At 47.0% G+C, this 20,433-nt stretch overlaps 2 protein-coding genes across 3 annotated transcripts in view; one reads left to right on the top strand and one right to left on the bottom strand.

Annotated features, from left to right (window-relative positions):
- Positions 1–20,433, top strand: part of FGF12 (fibroblast growth factor 12) — a 222,767-nt gene that overhangs the window by 97,758 nt on the left and 104,576 nt on the right. The gene's annotated exons all lie outside the window — the stretch shown is intronic.
- On the bottom strand, positions 1,376–19,986 carry LOC146766650 (uncharacterized). The gene is made up of 2 exons (XM_085587789.1): positions 7,053–19,986; positions 1,376–5,414 (listed from the first exon to the last, which is right to left on the bottom strand). The coding sequence occupies exon 1, from the start codon at positions 19,892–19,894 to the stop codon at positions 18,941–18,943; it is 954 nt and encodes a 317-aa protein (XP_085443915.1). The 5' UTR covers positions 19,895–19,986; the 3' UTR covers positions 1,376–5,414; positions 7,053–18,940.

The following is a 20,433-nucleotide window of genomic DNA, read 5'->3' on the forward strand; positions in this document are numbered from 1 at the left end:
TAGTATCTCATTTTTTAAAGATGCAAAGAAATTCATTGCTCCCCTTGGAACACTTGCTTCTGCTAGAATGTTGCACAGGTTTGGAACCCCTCATGAGCCCTTGCCTAAGCCTCAGACTCTCAGTCTGCAGCCAAATTCCCAGTGGAGCTGGCAGCGCTGCGGCAGCCCGGGCAGGGATAAATGGGCCATGCACTCTGCAGCATTGGTGGCAGGGACAGATTAACCCTCTTTTGCAGAACCAGTGCAGTGATGGCAGCTGGTGGTGGCTGAGTCCCCTCTCCCTGGGGTGCCCTGAAAATGGGCATGTGGCCTAGCACAAATACCTGTGCTGAAACAGAAATCACTTAATATATCTGCCAGGCTTGGCCTGTTTCCTTTCTTTGGATTGTTCTCTCTGCACCCGTCTCAAAAATGCCTTTTCCACATTCTCTGTGCCTAGTTTGTGATGCATATGACATCTTCAGTGAAAACGAACATCTCTTCTGCAGCATTTTTAGATTTCTGGGTCCCAAGAGGAGATAATGCACAGGGATTTCAACCTGCAGCCACAGAATCTCTACAAAGGAGCATGTGCAGAAATACAAAATGCACATCTGTGCTCCAATCAGGGAAACATGTTCTTGTGCCCAGCAGGTTTCCAGCCTTTTCATTCATTAAAGATGATTCAGGATGAGGACAATTAATTATTCACTAAGAGTCATTTTGAATTTTCACTGGCTGCAAGAAAGTGCCTGTGAGACAGCAGGAAAACAAGTATGGCAGTGAGGGGCTTGCTCCATGCTGAAACATGGGGTCAGAGCCCCCCAAGAGCTTATTAGACTGGCAGCTTGTGGTAGACCAGTACCCCACTCACCACAGAGGAGGCAGCACCCAGGCAGCACTGGGGGGAGCTGGAGCACTGTGCCAGCCTGCCATGAGCTCACAGAGGCAAGGAGCACAGAGCTTGAACCTCCAGGGACCCGCCCAGAGCCTGCCTGGGTTGCTGCACTGTGTTGCAAAAAGCAAAGCTGGTCCTGGACCCATGTTTTTCCAGCTGTGCAGACACACAGATGAACCAGGGGTTTATTGCTCTGCAGGACACGTTTTTCCCTGCTGTGAGACAGAAACCATCAGCTCAGGTATTGTAAGGTGAGAGGAGGAGTGGGAAGCCCACAGCCAGCTCGTATTCAAGATGGTAATAAAAGATAGGGCTGTGTTTCCTACCTGAATGAGTCCCAGGAAGGCTGGTTTGAGTTGTGCCTATGTCCTGCTGCTGAGGTGACACTGGCACAGGGGGCTGTGCCCAGCTGCAGGCTGGGTGCCAGGGATGTCGCTGGTCCCCGGGGAGTGCACAGGAGCTCACGGCACTGGGCTGCCAGCACCAGAACAGCAGGAGAAAGGTGAGTGGGGGTTGGCTTGCTGCTGGCAGCCCCTCTGTAAGCCTGAGGTGATTGCCCAGATTTCAGTGTGAGTAGGAACAGCATTTGCACATCTTGCTTTTGGTGGGATATCATGTGCCCGAGTCAGGGTTCAGCACCAGCAAAAAGTGGCTGTACTTCATGATGTTGTTCACACTGGCATAACAGGCACTGGCTGGGAATGCTTTGTAATTAGTACCAAGAAAATGGGAAGGCTCTTCTAAAATACAACTATCCCATAGAAAGCTTTTACTTTTCCTAGCATAAGTAGCAAGGTAGAACACTAACGGTGCTCTTTTTGAGTCTTTTTTTTCCAAGTGGAGTTAATCTTATACCTGTGCTGCCCAGGGCTGTGCTGCAGATACACAGAAGGCTCTGTTCTGGCTGTACTGACACCTTGTTTAAAACAAAACCTACTTGGAACAATTGCTAAGAGGAGAGCTTGGTGTTGGCCCACTGAGACTTTGCAGTATCCTGTGTGTACTTATTATTTTCTGTGATCAATGGCACTGCAAAGCCTGTTTCCCAGGGTAGGAAATGCCTTATTGTATAAACAGGCTATACTGGGAAGGAAAATAGTACCCAGGAGAGAAAGCAGTGATGCATTAGAAGTAACAGGCTCTATCAGTGTGATTTTGTTGGGCAAGGTAACCTCAAAGATTTATTTAAATAGGGCAGAGATATGAGTGACTGCTACATTCTCATTTTTTAATGCATTTTCCAGTCAGAGAGCAGATAGCAGTAAAGGCATTGCTTTTTTGCAACACAAGCTCATTTAAACTGAGGCTCGGCAGTACTTGTTCTGTGGTGAGATAAAGCAATACCCAACACCTTTTTCTGAGGAGGAAAAGTGGGTATTCAGACAGGAATAGCTGCATTGGTGAGTTTTTTTTTTTTTTCTGTTAATTTTCAGCAAGTTTTTAAATACTGAATAAACTAATACTGAATAGATCTGTTTCGTGAGGGGAGAAAAAAGGAGAACAACTTCAGAGGTTTGCACCTGTTATCCATTCTCAGTTCTTCCTGTGGGGTCAGGATATGGGACCAAGGGAACCATGGAAATTTCCTTTTCCCAGGCGAGCAACTAGCCAATACAGCAAAACCCAGTTTATTCTGTTAAAATGGAATACAGTGCTTGACATAAATGCTGTAGTGGAAAGCTGTATGTAGCAGCCTTTTTCCTACGTTAATTTCCTATTTTATAGGAGAAATTACAAATGTTGGGCTTGCATGACTGGCAGAGCGAGAACTGCTCAAGGCAACATAAACAAATAGCTATGAATAACAGATCTAGGAGTAGACAAATGAACACAACTTGCTTGCAGACAAATGAACAAGCAGTACAGCTAAGGCCAAGCTAGTTAGCTAATGTTTTTCTTTGTAATCTGTGCAGCTACATTACCCTACAGGTGCTAATATCTACAGCTGGTGCATTAGTACATTGGTTTGATTGGTGTCCCTTATAATTTGGCAGTATATCCAGAGATGCTCCCCGGATTTTGCTGGATGTATATTAAAGGCTGCTTAGGTGCAGAACCTAAGCTTCCTATGACTGTGCTAAAACAGATGGCAAAGGGGCAAAAGCTGCCTCCCTTGTAAATACTGTGTGTGAAAAAACTGCAGGTACAGGTTTAGGCAGCTGCCTCCTGCTTCTGAGTGAGTTCTGGCTTGCAGTGACCAGGACCAGGCAGGAGGGGAAGGAAGTGTGCAAGGGGTGGAAAGAAGCACTGAACCCATCTGTTCTCTCTCATTACCTGTAGACCAAGGCCAAGGTGTTTAACTATGCCTACTCCAAGGCTCTGGTCAGCTTCTGACTTGGCTGCCTCTGGCTGCTCTAAAGTCACCTTCTCCTTCGCAGTGCTGTCCCCTGGCCAGCGTGGCGGGCACACTGCGGGGTGCTGCTCTGAGCTGTTATACAGGTGATTTGTTCTGCCCTGTTGCTGGTTGCATTTTCAGCAGGGAGTGAAGGTGACCTTACCTGCACTCAGATTTTCGAGATCCTTAAAGCAGAGCAAGATATGTGGAAGCAAGTGGACATTTCCAGTGTCAGTTATAGACCTTCACATTTATCAGCAAGCAATTCTAGCACTTGGATTTGCTAGGTACAGAGCACAAAGGGAAAGGCAGTTTAATTTAGCACCGGGACAACAACATATCTGGGGGTTTGTGCAGTGCCAAAAAGTTTGGAGGGAAGGAACGAGATTTGTCACACTTAGTCCAAAACTCCAACAGAAAAAAAATACACTATGATTTTAACTTGTTAATAAGACTTAGAATAAAGCTTTGCAAATAAAAAAACAGGCAGGCTTTTGACCTGCAGAGAAATAAATTTTCTTTCTTTTCAGTTCTTCCAAGTTTTTTTTTTTTTAAACTAGCACTGTAAAATGTCACAAATACAAAGCACTTGTCAAACTGCATGCAGATTTTTTTTTTTTTTAATGGGGAGATGATGAAACAGATGATTTCATTGACCTGTCATCTGCAGCACAGGGCACCTGCGCTTCTGTTGCAGAGCTGCCACGCGTGCGAAGGCGTGTGACATGGAGGGGAAAGCCCTGCTAAGAAGAGCGCAGAGCTGTCCCATTTCACTGGGAACAGCAGGAGAAACCTTGCCTTTGGAAACGGGCGGGCCGGGGCCGGGGCCGAGGGGCAGCTCGGGTGCTGGGCCGTGTTCCCGAGCGCCAGGCGGCGGTGCTGCCGCGGGACACAGCGCGCCCGCGGAGCGCCGCCGCCGGCCAGCCCCTCCGCCCCTCCTCTCCGAGCATCCTTCTCCTTTCGCCCCTTTCTAGGCCACGCGTTGTTTTCGCGAGCCCAAATTACGTATTTCGCATTTCTGTTGAGCAGCGAGCCCACCCTTGAGCCCGACCAGTTGTGCCTGTTTTGTCGCGCAGAGGCGTCTGACGCTGCGCATCTGCGGGCGGCGGGTGGCAGCTGTCCCGGCGGGTCCGGCCCCCTGCTTCTGAACGCTGGTGTTCAGAGGAGTATCTCGGGCTGCCAGCAGCTGCATTTCCCTCCAGCTGAGCCTGCAGCAAGTCCGGCCCCTGGTACAATCTCCGGGGCAGCTTTGGTGCGTGCGGGAGCCGCAGCTCCCTGCCCTGCAGGCGGCGGAGGGATGCCCGGCTCAGCACAAGGGGAGCGCTCCCACTCTGCCTTGTGAGAGGGCTGCTGTGTGCAGAAGTCCTGCCTTATTCATACAGACCTTCCAGGTCCTTGTAAGAAAAATTCCTCCGTGTTTATACTCTAAGGTTTGGTTTTTCATTTCTTTTCCTTCACCTTTCCTTCGTCCCCCTTTGCCACTCTTTTCCTCCCTTCCCCCTTGTTCTTTCCCCTTTATTTCTTCTCCCCTTTCCACTCCCGCCCCCGTATTTCTTCTTTTTCTTCCTATTTGTTTTCTTCTTTTTCCATCCATTTTTCTTCCCTTTTTTCTTCCTTTTTCTTCCCTCTTTCTATCCCTTTTTCTTCAGTTTCCCTCCTCTTCGTTTCTCCCTTTTCCTCTTTGTTCCTCCCTTTTTTCCTTCCTTTTCCTTCCTTCCTTTTATATATTTTCCTTTCCGCGCTTACCTTTCTTTAATTTATTTTTCTTTGGTTTTTTGTTTGGTTCGTTTTGTTTTCCCCCCGTTTTCCCCGCTCCCTCTGCTCCGGAGCCGGCCGGAGGGTGCGCGCGGCTCCGGCGCCGCTGGGCGGCGCTGCCGCTCCGCGGCCGCCGGGCCGTGCGGGCGCGCCGGCTCGGGGCCTTCGGGGCGAGCGCTCGCCGGCCTTGAAAATGAGGAAATAGAGAAAGGGAGGCAGAGCGCCGCTTCACAAAGCGTGGGTTAGCACAGGAGTCGGTAGCGGTGTCCTTCCCGTGTAAATTCCGCTCTGCACTGATTTAAGCAGACAGTTAATTTTATCCTAATTTTCTTAAATCCCTGTGGGTTTGGTTGAGAACCTGCCGCGTCTCTTCCAGCACAGAGCGCACGCTCCTGCATAGGGACTAACTGTGCCTCGACGTAGATGCTCAGCCCCAGGGGGACAGCACTGTAATGATGAAAAGAAAGTCAAACTTGGTTTATTTCCTCATTTCACTGGTGATTCTTGTATTGTGTCTCAGTTTCAGCAGCAGCTCTCGTGTGGTCTGGTCGCCTTGTGTGGCAGTGCTCTCCCTTTCCACTTTCCATATTCCACTGCTGTCCCCCTCTGTTGTGTGTCAGTCTCTTATAACAGGGATTCATTGAGTCCCTTCCAATCTTATCCAAACTATTCCACATGCAAAAATAAATTAAAAAAAAAAAAAAAAAGGCTTGTTCTAATCCACAGGCCCTTGGAAACAAAACTGGGAAAGCTTTGGCCTAGGTGCAGCAGTGACCAGGATGCCCTCAAACAAAAATCAGTGTTGGATTTAAAGGCAAAGTAGGATATTTTCCCAATTTTGGAAAACCCCCCTTCCCCAAAAAATAAATTAATAGCCTGAGGAGCTTTACCTTCTTCCAAGTCTTTATCTAATTGCATTTCCAATTTTTTCTATGAGATACGTATTCCAAGATATTTTGTAATTCCCCCCCACCACCCAAAAACAGGTGAAAGTTTACAGCCTTCTGAGGTTTCCTTAAGACTAACCATTCAATGGTTAAATAATGTAGGAAAGAAACAAGTTTAATTTAAAGTAAAATAAAATAGTTCTGTGACCCCAATATTGTTTTCCATTTTTCAAAAATTCATTGTAGGAAAAGAAGACAACTTGGTGCGATACTGTATTTTACTTTTTTTCACTCTACTCACAGGTGTAAAAAAAGCCTGGAAATTTTCTGAAATTGTGTGCACTGAGAGCTGTAATCCTATAACCCTGTGAGGCACAGTCACTCTAGTCATGCTGCTGTAGTTGGATTCCTCACTTATTTACTCAGGATGGAAAAGGATCTGAGTGAGAAGCATCTTTGTGAAGCCCTGGTGTTTCCCCAGAGTGGGATGGAAGCTGCAGGATTAATCCTTGTTTTGCACACTGGAAAGACAGGGCTTCTGTGATGCATATGAGTGTCTTGCCAGTGAAAATTGTTTTGTTGGTGCAGCCCTGGGGAAGTGTGGGCTTGGGTGGGATTAGTGGGTCCCCACTGCTTGCCTGGTGGCACCTCCATCTCCTCTGCCTCTGGGCTGCTGAGCTCAAAGTTCTGGGGGCAGAAGGATTGTGGGTTTGAAAAATAAAGTCCTGGTGAAGCAAGGTGGCAACCTTGTCATTTATTGCAGTGCGAATCCAGGGATCCTGTAAATACGCTGGAAGAGCTGGTGAGGGGGCAAGAGGGGCTGGGGGGCCAAGGCTGCTCTGCAGCATCTGTGCCAAGCTCTCTCTGTATGGCCTCCCAGGGGGGAGCCAGGTCTGCTGGGCTTCTGCTCGAGGTGCAGAGAAGCTGAGCTGCAAGCAGAGGGGAGCTGTCAGAGGTGGCAGCTGAAGAGTGTCGGTCCCTTCAGAAAGGGAGCCCTTCCTGACAGCTCCATCTGTGCAAGCATGGGGAAAGCTGGGGCCTCTCCATCAGCCCCTCTTGCCTGCATTGCGTGAAAAATCCCACCCTGAAATCCATCTGCCCCCCAGGGACGTGTCTTTGCAAGCTGTCCTACGGGGAAGGCTCACAAAAGCAGTATCATCACCCTGATTTCGTGCAGTGTGGGGAGGAGGGTACGCACCTGCGGTCACTCCGTGGTCTGGGGGCAGTCAAAGAGAAGTTGGTCAGGCCGGTGCTTTCTCTTGGCATTGAAGGTGATCTGCAGTATTTGTGTCTCAAATGCTTCAGTGCTGTGCTTGTGAATCAAGCAGAAAGACTGCTTTAAAAACAGGCAGTCTGGTTTTAGAGCTGGCATAATCATAATTCCTACGCCACTAGGAGCAGGGGGGAGGAGCAGATAAAAATCAGAAAATTAGAATTTTTTTACAATAAAAGCCAAAGTGCTAGAAGCCAAAACTGTCATTGTAATGTGAGCTCTTTTTTGATAGTGTCCTATTACATCGTGTAAGAGGTTGAACACGCATACAGATATCTTGGTTGGTAATTATCTGATTTGTGATATGTAGCTAATGCGAATTTGTTGTTCTGTACATTATGCAGCAGCAATTCATTTCTGAACAACATTAAATGGCACTATGGCAGTTCAGTGCAGAAATTACGGGCATAAACATATGTTTCACTTTGGCTGAGTAGTAGCTAAGTCAAGACACCAGCCATGCTGGTCAGGGGACATGTGGGGTGAAGAGCTGAGGGTACATCTGTTCCTAACTCACCCTGGCAACAAAATCCTCCTCTCCCAGATGATGCCGGGTATCCTCAAATTATCCAGCAAGCAGAAAAGATCTGTGCAGACAGATGTGGGTACCAGCTGGCCAGGGGACCCCACAAGTGGGAGCTGACATCTTCCCTATTCTGGAATGAGTTTGTGGAGAGTGGTGTCTCTGCAGGCTGCACCAATCAATAGCAAAGTCTGCAGGAGTGGCTTCCAAATTAGATAAGCTTTGGAGCTGATGTCTGAATGATGGTAACAATATAAACTCTTAACTGAATGCACTCCTGTCACTGCATCCCTAACAACTCTTAGATAAGACTATTTGTATTTTATGGGATCTTATTTGCTTTCACTTTATTTAATGATACCACTAAATAAAAAGCACTCAATAATTGTTGTTGCTTACTTTAATTCATCAATTAAATGTGCAAGGCTATTAGTATAGATATATTTTAAGATGGATCAATTAGCAAAGGTTAAATAAAACACCCTACTGAATGCACATCAAATGTCTCCCCATTCTTAGAGTATTAAAACTAGATTTTTTGAAAGATGGAAAGTATTAGTACTACAGATCAGAAAAAGGGTCTTTTGGTTCATGTTATTGTAGGCTGTGTCAAATAAATTTTTCACAAATGCGTACAAAAAGCCTCCTTGGAACAGAAGGAGCAGAATGAGAGTAGCAATGTGCCCAGTGGACGGGTTGGAAGTGTCTTACTCCTCTGACTGCTAGAAACCATGTCTAATTTCTAGTCTAAATTTATTCTTGGCCAGTTTGTATGTGTTTCCTCTTGTGCCAGCATTGTCCTTCAGCTTATCTGTCCTCTGACTGCTGTTATTTATGCCCTGTGTACATTTCTTTCTGCCTGGGCAATGAAGATCTATGAAACATGCATTCTGCTTTAGTTTGTAGGCAGTTTCACTTTCTTAATTGCTCTAGTGCCAGGGTTTCAAACAACACAAGGGAGCATCCTTTGTTTTAAGAAGAAAAGCTTTAATTGAAGCTGCACAATATTGTGGGCATATTTCCTGTTTGATCAAGGGTTTATGAATTCTCTATAATTTTTTTCAATTTTTATTTTCCCCATAAAATTGCAAAGCTGGGTCAAATTTAAGCTGAGTCCATATCAAATGATTAAATAAATAAAAAAAGAAAGAAGACTTTTCAGACCCTACATTGTGCCAGGAGTCAAGGAAAAAAAAGTGAGAGAATTGCAATAAATGCTGGAGCTATCCATGAGCAAATCATAATAAGGCTGGGAGTAGCATGTATCCTTTTCTAGAACAAGTGCCTGGTGTCTACCTCCTTATGTCAACTGTTTTTTGTCAAGATGAACTTTGCAGGAGTCAGTCTGGTGTACTTAACTGGGGTGAGAGCTGGTGCCTGCTGCCCAGGGCTCTCTCACACACCCCACACAGGGCAGTGGTAGTGTAAGGGATGGATGGTGGAGCTTATGGGGAGATCCCTGTGAGATCTGGAAGTTTGCTTCATTTATGTAGACTTTGATAATCCCAGCTCACGGGGGTTTTTTTGGCTCATGACAGCTAAGACTTGCTGATGAATAAGCAAAGACCTCAAAGTTATTGAAGGTAATGAAGTGTCCATGAATTATGCTCTTTCACAAGGACATGTTTGTGTTGCATATGCTCCTTTTACTGCTACTGTCTTCAGGCTTCTTTACCTGCATCTGTAATGAGGAGACAGACACTGCCCTGGTAGCTACAGATCTACACACCTAATTTCCTAAGTGCCTGACTTCATCAGTGCAGACTTAAAAGTAGCTCTGAGTCACTGCCCTATCAAAGCAGTTTTTTCATCTGAGGGCACCTTCTTGCACCCCACATTTTACAACATTTGAGGTGGGCTGAAATGGGTATTAGAGCTACTAGAAGTATTTAGTTTAGTATTTGAGTTTCTAGAAGTATCTACTGTAATAGACTGAAGAAATAATAGATTTGCCTCTTAACATTGAGAAGGGAACATGTATTATTAGTATTCTTTAGCAAACAGAAGGGTTCCCAAAGCCAAGTAAATGAGCGACAAAGCTTGCATCAGGCTTATGAAAATGAGTTAGGGGAGGGAGACCATCCTTACAACCCTGTGCGTAAGTCAAGCATAAGTCAACTCTCCTCCAGGCTGGAACTGCCCAGAATGTTTTGCTTTACTTCCTTTGTATGGGGAGGTTGCCCAGGGATAAAGAGCCTCTGAAACTGAAATAGAGCCTCTGGAAGACAGAAACACCAGTGGGGCCTAAGTCTGCAGAAGAGCTACCTCAGGAATAACCAGTTCCATGAAAATAATTTTGTGCCTCCTTTTCCCTGGTGCAGATAATCTGAGACTGTGAGAACATTAGGATTTCAACCCATTTGCTGCTCCAGCCCTCTTTCAAGACTGAAGGATGCTTTTTGGGAAGGAAGTCCCAACATGCTTCTGCAGCTGATGGACAGCTGGTCATCTCTCCATGGAGTGCTGAGGATCTCTGTTGCCATATTGCTGCCTGTACCCAGCACAAAGCCATCTTCTCCTTAATTACTAACAAAAATGTCTCTTCAGAAGCCTCCCAATAATTACTCAAGTATCCACTTAAGTGGCTTTTAATTCAGGCTCCTCACCCCCACATGTGTGCATTTTCTAATTGCCAAGCACATCTGGTCTTATGTATAAGCATCTGCCAAAAGAAAATGCTAATACCCTGTCCCCTGGTTGCATGAGCTTCAGTGAGCCCATAGCCTCTCAGGAGATGGTCTTTCCAACAGGCTAGAGCAGGAGCATTCAATCATAATGAAAGATGAAAACTCTTATTGTGAGCTACCCTACATCTGACAACACTTGGCAGTTCTACAGCATCTCTTGTCTTGCTGGCTGCTTTGCCAGCTCCTCTCATTATTGGAGGCTGCTCCTTTCCCCTGTGCTGGGGCAGGAGTGTCCATGGGCTCCTGTAAAAGTTCTGGGGGTAGGTGGCAAGGATAAGCCTTAGACATTTTGCTGGGTGCCACAGCAGACAACTGATATTTCTCATGGAGTGGTGGGAGGTCAGAAATTCCAACTTTGCAGCTTTCTTTGTGGGAGTAGAAAGGGAAGCTCAGGGGATCCTGTCCTCTCATCCTGTAGGACCCAGCAGCATTCAAGAAGGAATGCTTTAGATCATTATATGGGTAAGCAGGGTCTGTTGCCTGTTTCTCCATGACTCACAGAAGGCATTGCTCTCTCTGTTTTACTGGGATAGTCTCCAGACACCAGGTCCAATCAGTGGCCTGTTTGTAGCTGGCTCCAGCAGCCCTTTAGCGGAATATTTTTTCCCGTTTGTGATGGAGACCAAAGGGACACTAACTCTGTCCCTGAGGTGAGAAAAGGAACATGCATGTGAAGAGGGAGGGCAGGCAAACATGGCCAGAGAGGAAGAAAGAAATCACACTGTACAGGAATTCCTTGTCCAAGACAGAAGCTGTAGAGGGGTCATGAATAAAGGATGCAAGGAAAAGGGGCTGCCCAAGTCCAAAAGCTGTTCTTGCAAAGCCCTAGAAGAGCCATAGAAAGTGGTCAGAACAGCTATTGCATCTTCTGTTTTAGGCACTTCAGGAGTTTAACAGTCTGAGAGCAGAAAAGGCAGGAACCGTAATTCATGTCAGAGACACGTGTGAGTGGTACATACAGGCTGGGAGGCTGTGATGGATGCATCAAGAAGGAGTAGCCGAGCAATCAGTAAAGGCGCTTTTTTCTCTTGAAAAATATCACTTTGTCAAAACCATGCAAGGGAGAAATGAAATGGCCATTTCAGATGAGCACGGAGGGATTTCAGTGTCAAGTTTCATGCCACTGCTCTGCCTACTGCAAAAGCAGAGACTTGGTCTGAACAGTGGTGAGACCACCACTTCTACCGCATCAGTGTGCTTTCCTCTCTTCTGGCATTTCACAGTGAGCTCCACAAGGTCCCATTTTCATTTCACCTGGGGAAGAAACACAACTTTGAATGCAAGATTTTCTGCAGAGTAGATTTCTGCTGTAATACCGACTGACGCTGGGTGAGTGTCAGAAGCCAGGCAGAAGAGACCAGTTGTGATTACGAGTCTAGTCTCCACCATAACACAAATCAGGACTGCACCAAACAAGCCCAGTAAGTCCTGTGTGGCAGGCATAATCAATAGGGCAAGAAACTTGTAGCTAAATGGGACTGGGACTAGGTGTTAGAAGTAGGCTTTCTCAGCTGACGGTGGTAGAGAGCCGCATTCCTAAGGGAGTTGTGGCATTTTCAGTGCTGCAGGTGCCTGAGCAGAGATCAGACTATCAGACAAGCCTTGTCAGTGATGATGAAGGTACTGCTGGCTCAGTACATGGGTGACTTCTCCAGGGTCCCTTGTACCCTGTGCACTGTGATATCAGCTCATCTATTTTTGAAAGAGGTTGGCTCTTAGGGTGAAATGATAGCAAATCCATCACAAGTCTTGCCATGTTGTTCTCTTGATGAATTACCTTTGATATTAACAATAAACATGAGCCTTGCCTTGACTTACAGCCTCCAGATTTCACTCTGACTTTGCTGAATTGAGACAGTCCCTCCTTTCAAAAATGTGAGAGATTTATCAGTCAGGGCTAAGTTTTCTCTGTCATTTTCTTGGATACCAAGGCTCTCAACCATTTGTCTTTTGTGGCCAGATTTTCAGCAACACCAAACCATTAATAGTCACAGTATTAACAGGCTAAACACAGGCGAGTACCAAGAGCATTTTCAAGAGTGGCCCCATGTGAATCCCTGTAGATTAATTACTACAACCAAGAGACCAAACTGCTCATGTCTTTCACTATATCCATATTCTTCATAGTCCTCAGATCATCTTTGTTCTGCCACTTCTGAAGTGTGGTAACCAGACTTCGTGACTTGTGATACTGGTGTTTGCTGCACTGATACAAATGTATTTCTACCGATTTGGTAAAATAAGCATTGCTCATTTTTCTCCCTATTGCTCCATCTGTGTCTGCATGGGCTTGGGCTCTCCTAGCTGCAGAAAGCTCCTCTTAGTTGTATCTCTGTCATGGTTTCCAATTCCCAGAGTCACTGCTTTCTGAGGAAAAAAAATTTGCCCAATCTTGAAGTAATACAGGCAGCACAATTTATCCACAGAGATTTGATCTGGATGTGTTAAAAGGAAACTTGTTTCTATGAACTCAGTTTCCATGTCAGTTCAGTTTATTCTCTTCACCAGACTTACTGCGATCATTAATTACTACAACATTAGTCTTTGTATGCTTGGCAAACTTAGATTTCCTTCCAGACCACTGATATCTTTATTGGTGTCTGGATTTTGCAGCAACTCTCAGATTCCAGGGAAAGAGGACATGGGATTTCATTTTGCTGAAGAGATAGAGGAGTTGATTTATTGCTGGAGAGGGAAATAAATTACAATGCAAATAGCAAGAGGTGTGCTTGTAAGCCAGGGGTTTGTGGGGGAAGCAATGCATCCACCCAGATCCTTTTCTCCCAGCACTTTAGGTCATCAGGGGATGAGCGAGTCTTCAAACCTTGTCCTGGCTGCATGACAGCTCTAATCTCATATTTACTTTTAGTGTTGAATGTGCTCTTGTATGCAGGAGAAAGAAGCAGGTTTTGTTAAGTAAGATGCAATCTGAATACGTGTAACTTCAGAGGCATTTCTAGGAAGGGATTAATGTCCCAGCACTCCTGGATTGCAGAGCTGGATGGCAGTGGGAGTACCAGGTCCTGCCAGAGCTGCTGCTTTTCTTTTAAGCTCTGCAAACTGGAAGGACACTTTGCTGAGTGGCAGAGCAGTGGGCTGCCCCAGTGAGGCATTGCTCTGCTGACCCAACAGGATTTGAAATTTGACCTATCTCAGGCTGCAAATCCTGGGCTTCTGGATTTGGAGTCTGAATGAAGGGACAAGCAAAGTTTGGGTTTAGGGAACTTTCCGTGGCTTCTTTAGGTCTGTCAGAATCCATGATGTGCAAACGGACAGATTTACAGGTCTGGAGAAAGTTTGATATTTCTCTTGACAGCTTCCTCTCCCTCTTGACCTATGCCAGTGCTACAAAGGTGCAATAAGGAGGTGGATGTCTTCAGTCTCCAAGCCTTGACCTGCTGTGGAGCAGCAGATGGTCCCACAGCCCTGCTGGAGGAGCACAATAGGGGTTTTGCTCTCCCTCCCTGTTTTTTATCATTCTCAATCACATAATCGGGTTGGTTTGCGTCCACCAAGATCTAATCAGGAATGATCTCTTTGACTTTCAGCAAAGGCAACTTAATGGAAACTTTAAATTGAAAGACTTTTCCTGACACACTTGAAAATGGTTTTGGTTGAAATTGGTGTCTGGCTGCATGGTTACAACATGAGGAGTTTTCCTTCTTCCCAGGGAGAGGGAAACGTTTGGACAGCCTCTCAGACCTGAACCCAGGGTCTTGGGGGCCCTGGCCTGGAGCTGCACTGTGGGGTTTCACTCCCCTCTCTAGCCAGACCACACCACCTTCATGCAGGTGACCTTTAAATCCAGTCACAACCATGTTCAGTGTCCATGGGACCTGGGGATCTCTGGCATCATTGAAACTATAGGCCAAAATGGGCTACAAGTTGTCATCAAATAGGATGTAAAGAGAACAAGGGGGATGGCTGACCTCTCCTAGGGAGAAAAGTGGGAATTGTCTTGTTCCTAAAAGCGCTGCTATCTGAAGGATTGAGAATCTGGTCTAGATGTGTGCATGCATGGAGCATGATGTGTGTGTATTCAGCCTCAGGCTCACAAGTGGGGCTGTTTAGTGGTGGCTATTCCATTATTTCACTTCAAGATTCTGCTCTGCATTAAAAGCACAAGGGATGTGGTATTTTTCCAACATACTGTGAATGCAGATGTAAGAACTGAAGTGAAATTCTCAAGTCCATGCTTTCTTTCCTCTTCCGAGTTCCTGTGGCTTAAGACTATTTGACAGGTAGCCATAGGTGAAAAATCCCTAAGGAAGTGGGTGGAGGATGTTGCTGGGTGTTGGGAGAAACCCAGTGAGGAAGAGGAGGTAGAAGGAGGAAGAAAGGAAGAGGGGAAGCTGTCTGTCCTGTCTTTTAAATTCTCTAGTACAGGCAAGAAGATACTTGAGTTTTCTTTCCAGATGCATGGGTGGGTGTTTCTAAGCCTGGAACAGCTGGCTGTGTGTGTGCCAATGGCTCAGCAAGGGTGGCCTCGTGGCTCTGTCCTGCACAAGGTGACCTGCAAGGACAGTGTCCATCCTTTCATTACTCCTTGATGGGAGATCCTTCAGCAAGGGCCCTTATTACTGAAGTGCTGTGAGGGAGCTGTCACTGGGGAGGTGTTTGCAGGCCCTTTCTCTTGGACTCCTGCTGCTTAGGAAGCCACAACTGAAGAGTATCACTGCAAGGACAGCAGCTTTTCATGTCCTGACCCCATTGGGGAAGGCAATGACAGAATGTTGATGAACAGGACTCTTGGGCTGAGGTGATAAAAACAGATTTGCAATGAGCCCACCTTGAACAAGCCCCAGGTCTGGCTCTGGCATGTGGGACAGGCACTGACCTATCTGCAGGGAGGTCTTTATATGTGGCAACAGTTTGAGAAGCTCCCTGCTACTTTTCAGGCTTCATTTCAGGGAAATGATCCCAACAGGTGCTTCCAGAACCCTGGAGACAAAAGTCCATTCATTCATACAGAAGGCTTCTTGAAGAAAAATGCTTCAAAACACTTTCACTTCTAGATACCCACAGTTCCCTTCAGTGAGGTGAACCCTTCTTGTGTTGCCCTGCCTCCACCTCATATAGGTGAGCAGTCTACAAGGACAAATAAAAGCTTCCGCTAGAAAACCTTCTCTTAAAAAGGAAAAAAAAAAATGTAAATGCATAAAATCCTAGTAGTAGAATTATCTCTTTTTCTTGGCTGCAGCTGGTTTTGTTGTGCTGGTACTGCTTGTGGCCTGCTTTTTGCAGTTGTGGTTTCATTCTACAGTCTGCCAGATGTGTACCTGCCCCTTGCTTTAACATCTAGACAGGCTCAACTTCTCCCCAGGCTGGAGTTGGATTGGAAGACAGCAGCTAAACTAATAAATACTTCTTGTGATGAGTTGCAAATTTTGTTTAATTGAATCTTTGAAGGCAAAAAGGGGAGTGAAGGGCCCATTAAATGAATTATTTCAATATAGCAATCAGGTGATGCAGGCTTTTTTGTGTTTATTAAAAGGCCAAGTCAGCTCCAAAGCTCAGCTGAGCGAGAACAGCCCAGAAAGCTGGCCAGTTCTTGTACTCTGCTGCTGTTTAAGGGCCAGATCTCTCTCCCTGAATAGCATATTTAAAGTGGCCATGTGAATTCTTATTAGGCATCCAAACATAGATACAAACTCATGCATTGTAAACAGAATTACCCTGCACAGAAACCGAGCAAAATGCAGTAAGATCTTGTCTTTTCTTTTATCAGGTTACCCAGGCATGGGTTTTTTTTCAAAAAGTCCGCCCACGCAGAGAGACTGGGGAATGCCAAAGCTGCATGAATTTTAATTATGCTAGACATAAAACAAGGGGCTACCTTGTAAAGAATAAAGTTAATAAAACATGGATATGGGCTTAATTCTGCTTATTAAGCAGCCCTGGCAATGCACATTTTAGATGTAATTTACACAGCGTGGAAATTTGGTACTATTCTTAAGAGGTGTCTGCATGCAGACTTTCAAACTCAACAGTGCCTTCCTATTGGAAGAGATTTGTTGCTATGCTGCTGTAAAATCGTGAACTAGGCCATTCATAATTATTGGCCAGAGATGGGATCCTTTCTTTTTTTTCCCATTCAACTACAGCAATGTGCACACACATTTTAAAGTGGTATTAAATGTAAATCTCTTCCTTAATTTTCATGTATGCATTTTCAGTAGCTCTGCAGATAAAATAGTAAAAATCCTGCATATATTTGTATCTGTCGTTAGCTCTATATGTACAGAATTAGTAAAGCAGAAATATGCCTAATGACTGAATCTACAGAACACAGCCCATGGCTTTTGAAGGCTCTATGAAAAATAAACAGGATATTCTGTTAGCAACCCTGCGGGAATTATTGCACTTCACTAAGGAAAGATGCCAATAACCTCCGTTTTGACCTAGATAGATCATTCTGTTTAGGAAGGTAAGGGAATGCAATTCTAGATCTCTTCTCTGCTCAAGTCACCAAAGCCCTGAAATTCAGCCAGGCCTTCATTTTAAACCTCAGCACTAAGGACAGATGAATTTATTTATCAAGAGAGTGAAACCTCAGAAATGGTAGTGTCTTGTAATATTGATGCTGGTCATGCAGAAGCTTCTGTATGTTTGGGGTAGGGATATTTAGTGAGCACAGCGAGTCTGATCCTTCAGCTGCCACATGGAGTCTGAGCCTCTGCCTGTTCCTCTGTGCTAGATGGGGTCTTTCTCCACATACTGCAGGAGGAGCACTGGCATATCTCTCCAATGTCATCAAAACAGTCTGTCTTGGTTATTTCATGAGTTGGTGCTACTCTTGCATTCTGTTTTTCATAGGGTGCACTGTGCAGCTTTGCAGACTGGTACTGAAGTGAGGAGGAAGCCCGGAGAGAAGGGGCATGCCAGAAAAATTGCCTTAATAACTATATAATATAGATATTATTTTATATTAAAATATGTTTTAAAATTATGTTCCTTAAGGAAAAATGCCATATTGGCCCAGTTTGCTCAAACAATTCAGCTTCCAGTGGTAATAATGAGGAAGGCAGCCTGTGACTCTCACAGAGGCTACGTGGTTTGGAACAGTGTAGGCTGCACAACCCTCAAAGAGGAGTGGCTGATACAGATGAAAATGGAAGATGTTTTGAGCCCTGTTTCCCCAAATGGAAGTTGAAGGAGAGAACTTTCACTATTAGAGATGAAAGCACATGGAGACTTTTCTGTTTCACTTGGCAGCTCACCAAAGGTTATGTTTCACTGGTGAGAATGACAGTTCAGGAGCATGATGAGATTGGCATTCCATTCTCCATCTCAAGACCACTCTGAGCTTCCTTGGTGTTTATAAAAGCTTGGGCTCTTCAGGAAGTTTTGTGAAGTTGGGGCATGATTTGACCCATGCAGATGTACGTGTCAGTTATGTCACCAGGAGCTCATGGCACTGTGCCCATGTTCAGAACCAAACCCTGTGGATGGACTCCTTGGCCATCTACAGATAAAGGCAGACCTGCATGTTGGCAAATGCAACACTACATTCAGTTTCACAAGCTTTGGCTTAATTTAATTCAGTCACTGCAGAAGCAGGAAAGACCTGGGAGAAGCCTTTCCTCCTAAGAGTTGCAGCAACTCTCTTTTCAGATCCACTAATCATCAGGAAAAAACATACTGTGACTGACTTTATCACTGATTAGGATCATTTTTAGGTGCAGAGCTGCTGCTCCAAGTTTACAGCTACACAACAAAACAAATTTGTCACACGTCAAAATAACTGGAACTTATGTAATATGGGGTGGATAAACTGGCATTTTTTCATCAGCAAAAAAAGTATATATATAGATGGAAAAAATCTCTTTCTTGAGAAGATATGAAGATATGCTCACATCTTTTGAAGATGAAGCTTTGGATAATTCACTGGCATTTCAGACAGTGATTCTCTGATTGCAAACAGCTTTCTTGAGGCCATGCCTGTACCTTGTACTGCAGTAATTCTTTGATGTCAAGTGAAATAATCCGATAGAGAAAATTAAAATCTGAAGCATTTTAGCTACAGGAAAGGGAAGAAAAATCTTTATTGATTGGGATGGTGAAATCTGAACAAAAATGTTGGCAGTAGTTAAAAAGAGAGCAACAGCCTGGAGAACCTGATTCCACCTTGTTTTGGTATGCATAGAGACTAAGAGTAAAAATCAGGAAGTAATGCCAGAGTTTAGTTAATCATTATGGACATAGTTGGTCAGTTGTCTTTTTTCCCTAATACAGTAAAATAATTTAGAGCTGAAATCTAGAGGTGAAGAATTCAGAAATTTTTTAGAACTTAGAAGTGAAGTAGTTAAAAAGATTATTTTGCTAAATCTGGTAATTCCTAGGGAGTGTCACCAACTGGTCTAAAATGCTCTTGTCAGCTGGAAACATGCATCATCCGTACACCTTCAGGACTGGCTTAATCCTGTCCTGCCGTTGTGTCCTCTCTTCCCAGCCGAGATCCCCTCTCCCTCCACCCCGACGCCTGTGCGCTCCCCGAGGTGTCTTGCTCGTCTCCTAACTAACCTGGTAGCTACCATCGCTACCTGTTACTTGAACCTGAAATCTGGAGAGCACCGTCCTTGTGCAGCAGCAGCAGCAGTTACTTATCTAGATAACCAAAGATGTATCTCCACCTTCATTTTTTTTTCCGTGCGGTTTTGTGGCAGGAGATATGCGGGAGCCTGCCCAGCACCTGCTGATGGCGGTGTGGGGCCGGGGGCAGCTCGCCCGGCAGAGCAGCCCTCGGGACTGTCCCTTCTCTCTGCTTCCTCGGAGAAGCAGGGAAAGCCACCGACACGCTCGGCTGCCGAGGCTGGGTGCTCGGGCGTTGTCAGCAGTGGCCAGGCAGGCAGTCGGGGCGGCTGCACGAGTGGCAGGCGGCTCCGCCGGGAGGGCTGCGGTCCCGGGGAAGCCCGGCTGCGGGCAGGGGCGGCGGGTCTGCCCGGGCGGAGGGGCAGAGCCGCCGCGGAGCTGCAATGGCCTCGCTTTGCCTGCGCGGTATTTCTCATCCAAACCTCGATCACGTAGGATTGCGTAGAAGAGGGCGAGCGGGAGCAGCTGCAATTCTCTCTAAGCCCGGAGCCCGGCTCCTGCCCGGGCGCCGCGGGGCTGCGGGGCTCCCCGCCGCCTTGGCAACAGCCCGGCGCAGCGTGGGCGTCCGGGGGGGCTTCCCCGGCCCCTCCCTCCCTTCGCCTCCCCCCACCTCGCCTCGCCTCCCCCCTCCCGGCTCGGGCAGGAGGATGCAGGCGGGAAGCGGGCGCGGCTCGGCTCCTCCTCGCTCCGCCGCCGTCGGGCGGCACCGCGGAGCATCCTGAGCCCCGCACGGAGCACCAGCAGCAGTGGCAGCCGCACCCCCCCGCCCTTTTCCTCCTCCACCTCCCCGCCTTGCATCGCTCCTCCCGCCGCCGTCCCTGCCGCGGCAGCCGGGCCCGGGGCCGCCCCGGTGCCGAGTGCTCGGCGGCCGCCCGGTCGGCCGGACGATGTGGGTTGCTGCCGTCGGGGAGAGCCGGTGCCGGGGCAGAGGCGGCGAGCAGGGCAGGAGAAGCTGCGCCAGCCATGGCGCTGTGAGCCCGGGGCGCCGAGCTGCGGCGATGTGAGCCCGCACTCGCGGCCGGGCGCTTCTTTTTTTTTTTTTTTTTTTTTTTTTTTAAGAATTTAATTTTTTTCCCTTTCTTTTAAATTTGTTTGTGGGCCTGCTGCTTTTCCCCGTGGCTGCTTTTTCCTTCCCCTCCCGCCCTCTCTGAGAGCAGAGTGGGTAGGGGGGGAGAGGAGAAAGAGGAGGAGTGCGAACAGAAATGCAGCGCGGCTCTCCCTGAGCCCGGCCGCGGAGCCGCGTCCATGTGCGCGCCCTGCCGCGCAGCGCCTCGGAGCCGCCGCGCCGGGGCCGGGGCTGCCCGCGGGCCGAGGGGTCTCTGACTCATCCCACAGCCCTCGCCGGAGGGCGGCCGGAGAGAGGAAGCGCCGCCGCCTGCGCCCGGGCGGAGCGGAGCGGCACCGCGCCGCAGGGACCGGCGGATCCTCCGCGTCCCCCTATCCTTTGGACACAGCGGACCTTCGCCAGCGGGGCGGCCGCTCCCGGATCTACGCGGCGCTGCGC

The sequence above is a fragment of the Lonchura striata genome, chromosome 9 (genome assembly GCF_050655825.1).
Source record: "Lonchura striata isolate lonStrDom1 chromosome 9, ASM5065582v1, whole genome shotgun sequence".
NCBI classification, from domain to species: Eukaryota; Metazoa; Chordata; class Aves; order Passeriformes; family Estrildidae; genus Lonchura; species Lonchura striata.

Coding starts and splice junctions, on each gene's coding strand:
- LOC146766650 (XM_085587789.1), bottom strand. CDS start 19,894: ATGGCTGGCGCAGCTTCTCCTGCCCTGCTCGCCGCCTCTGCCCCGGCA.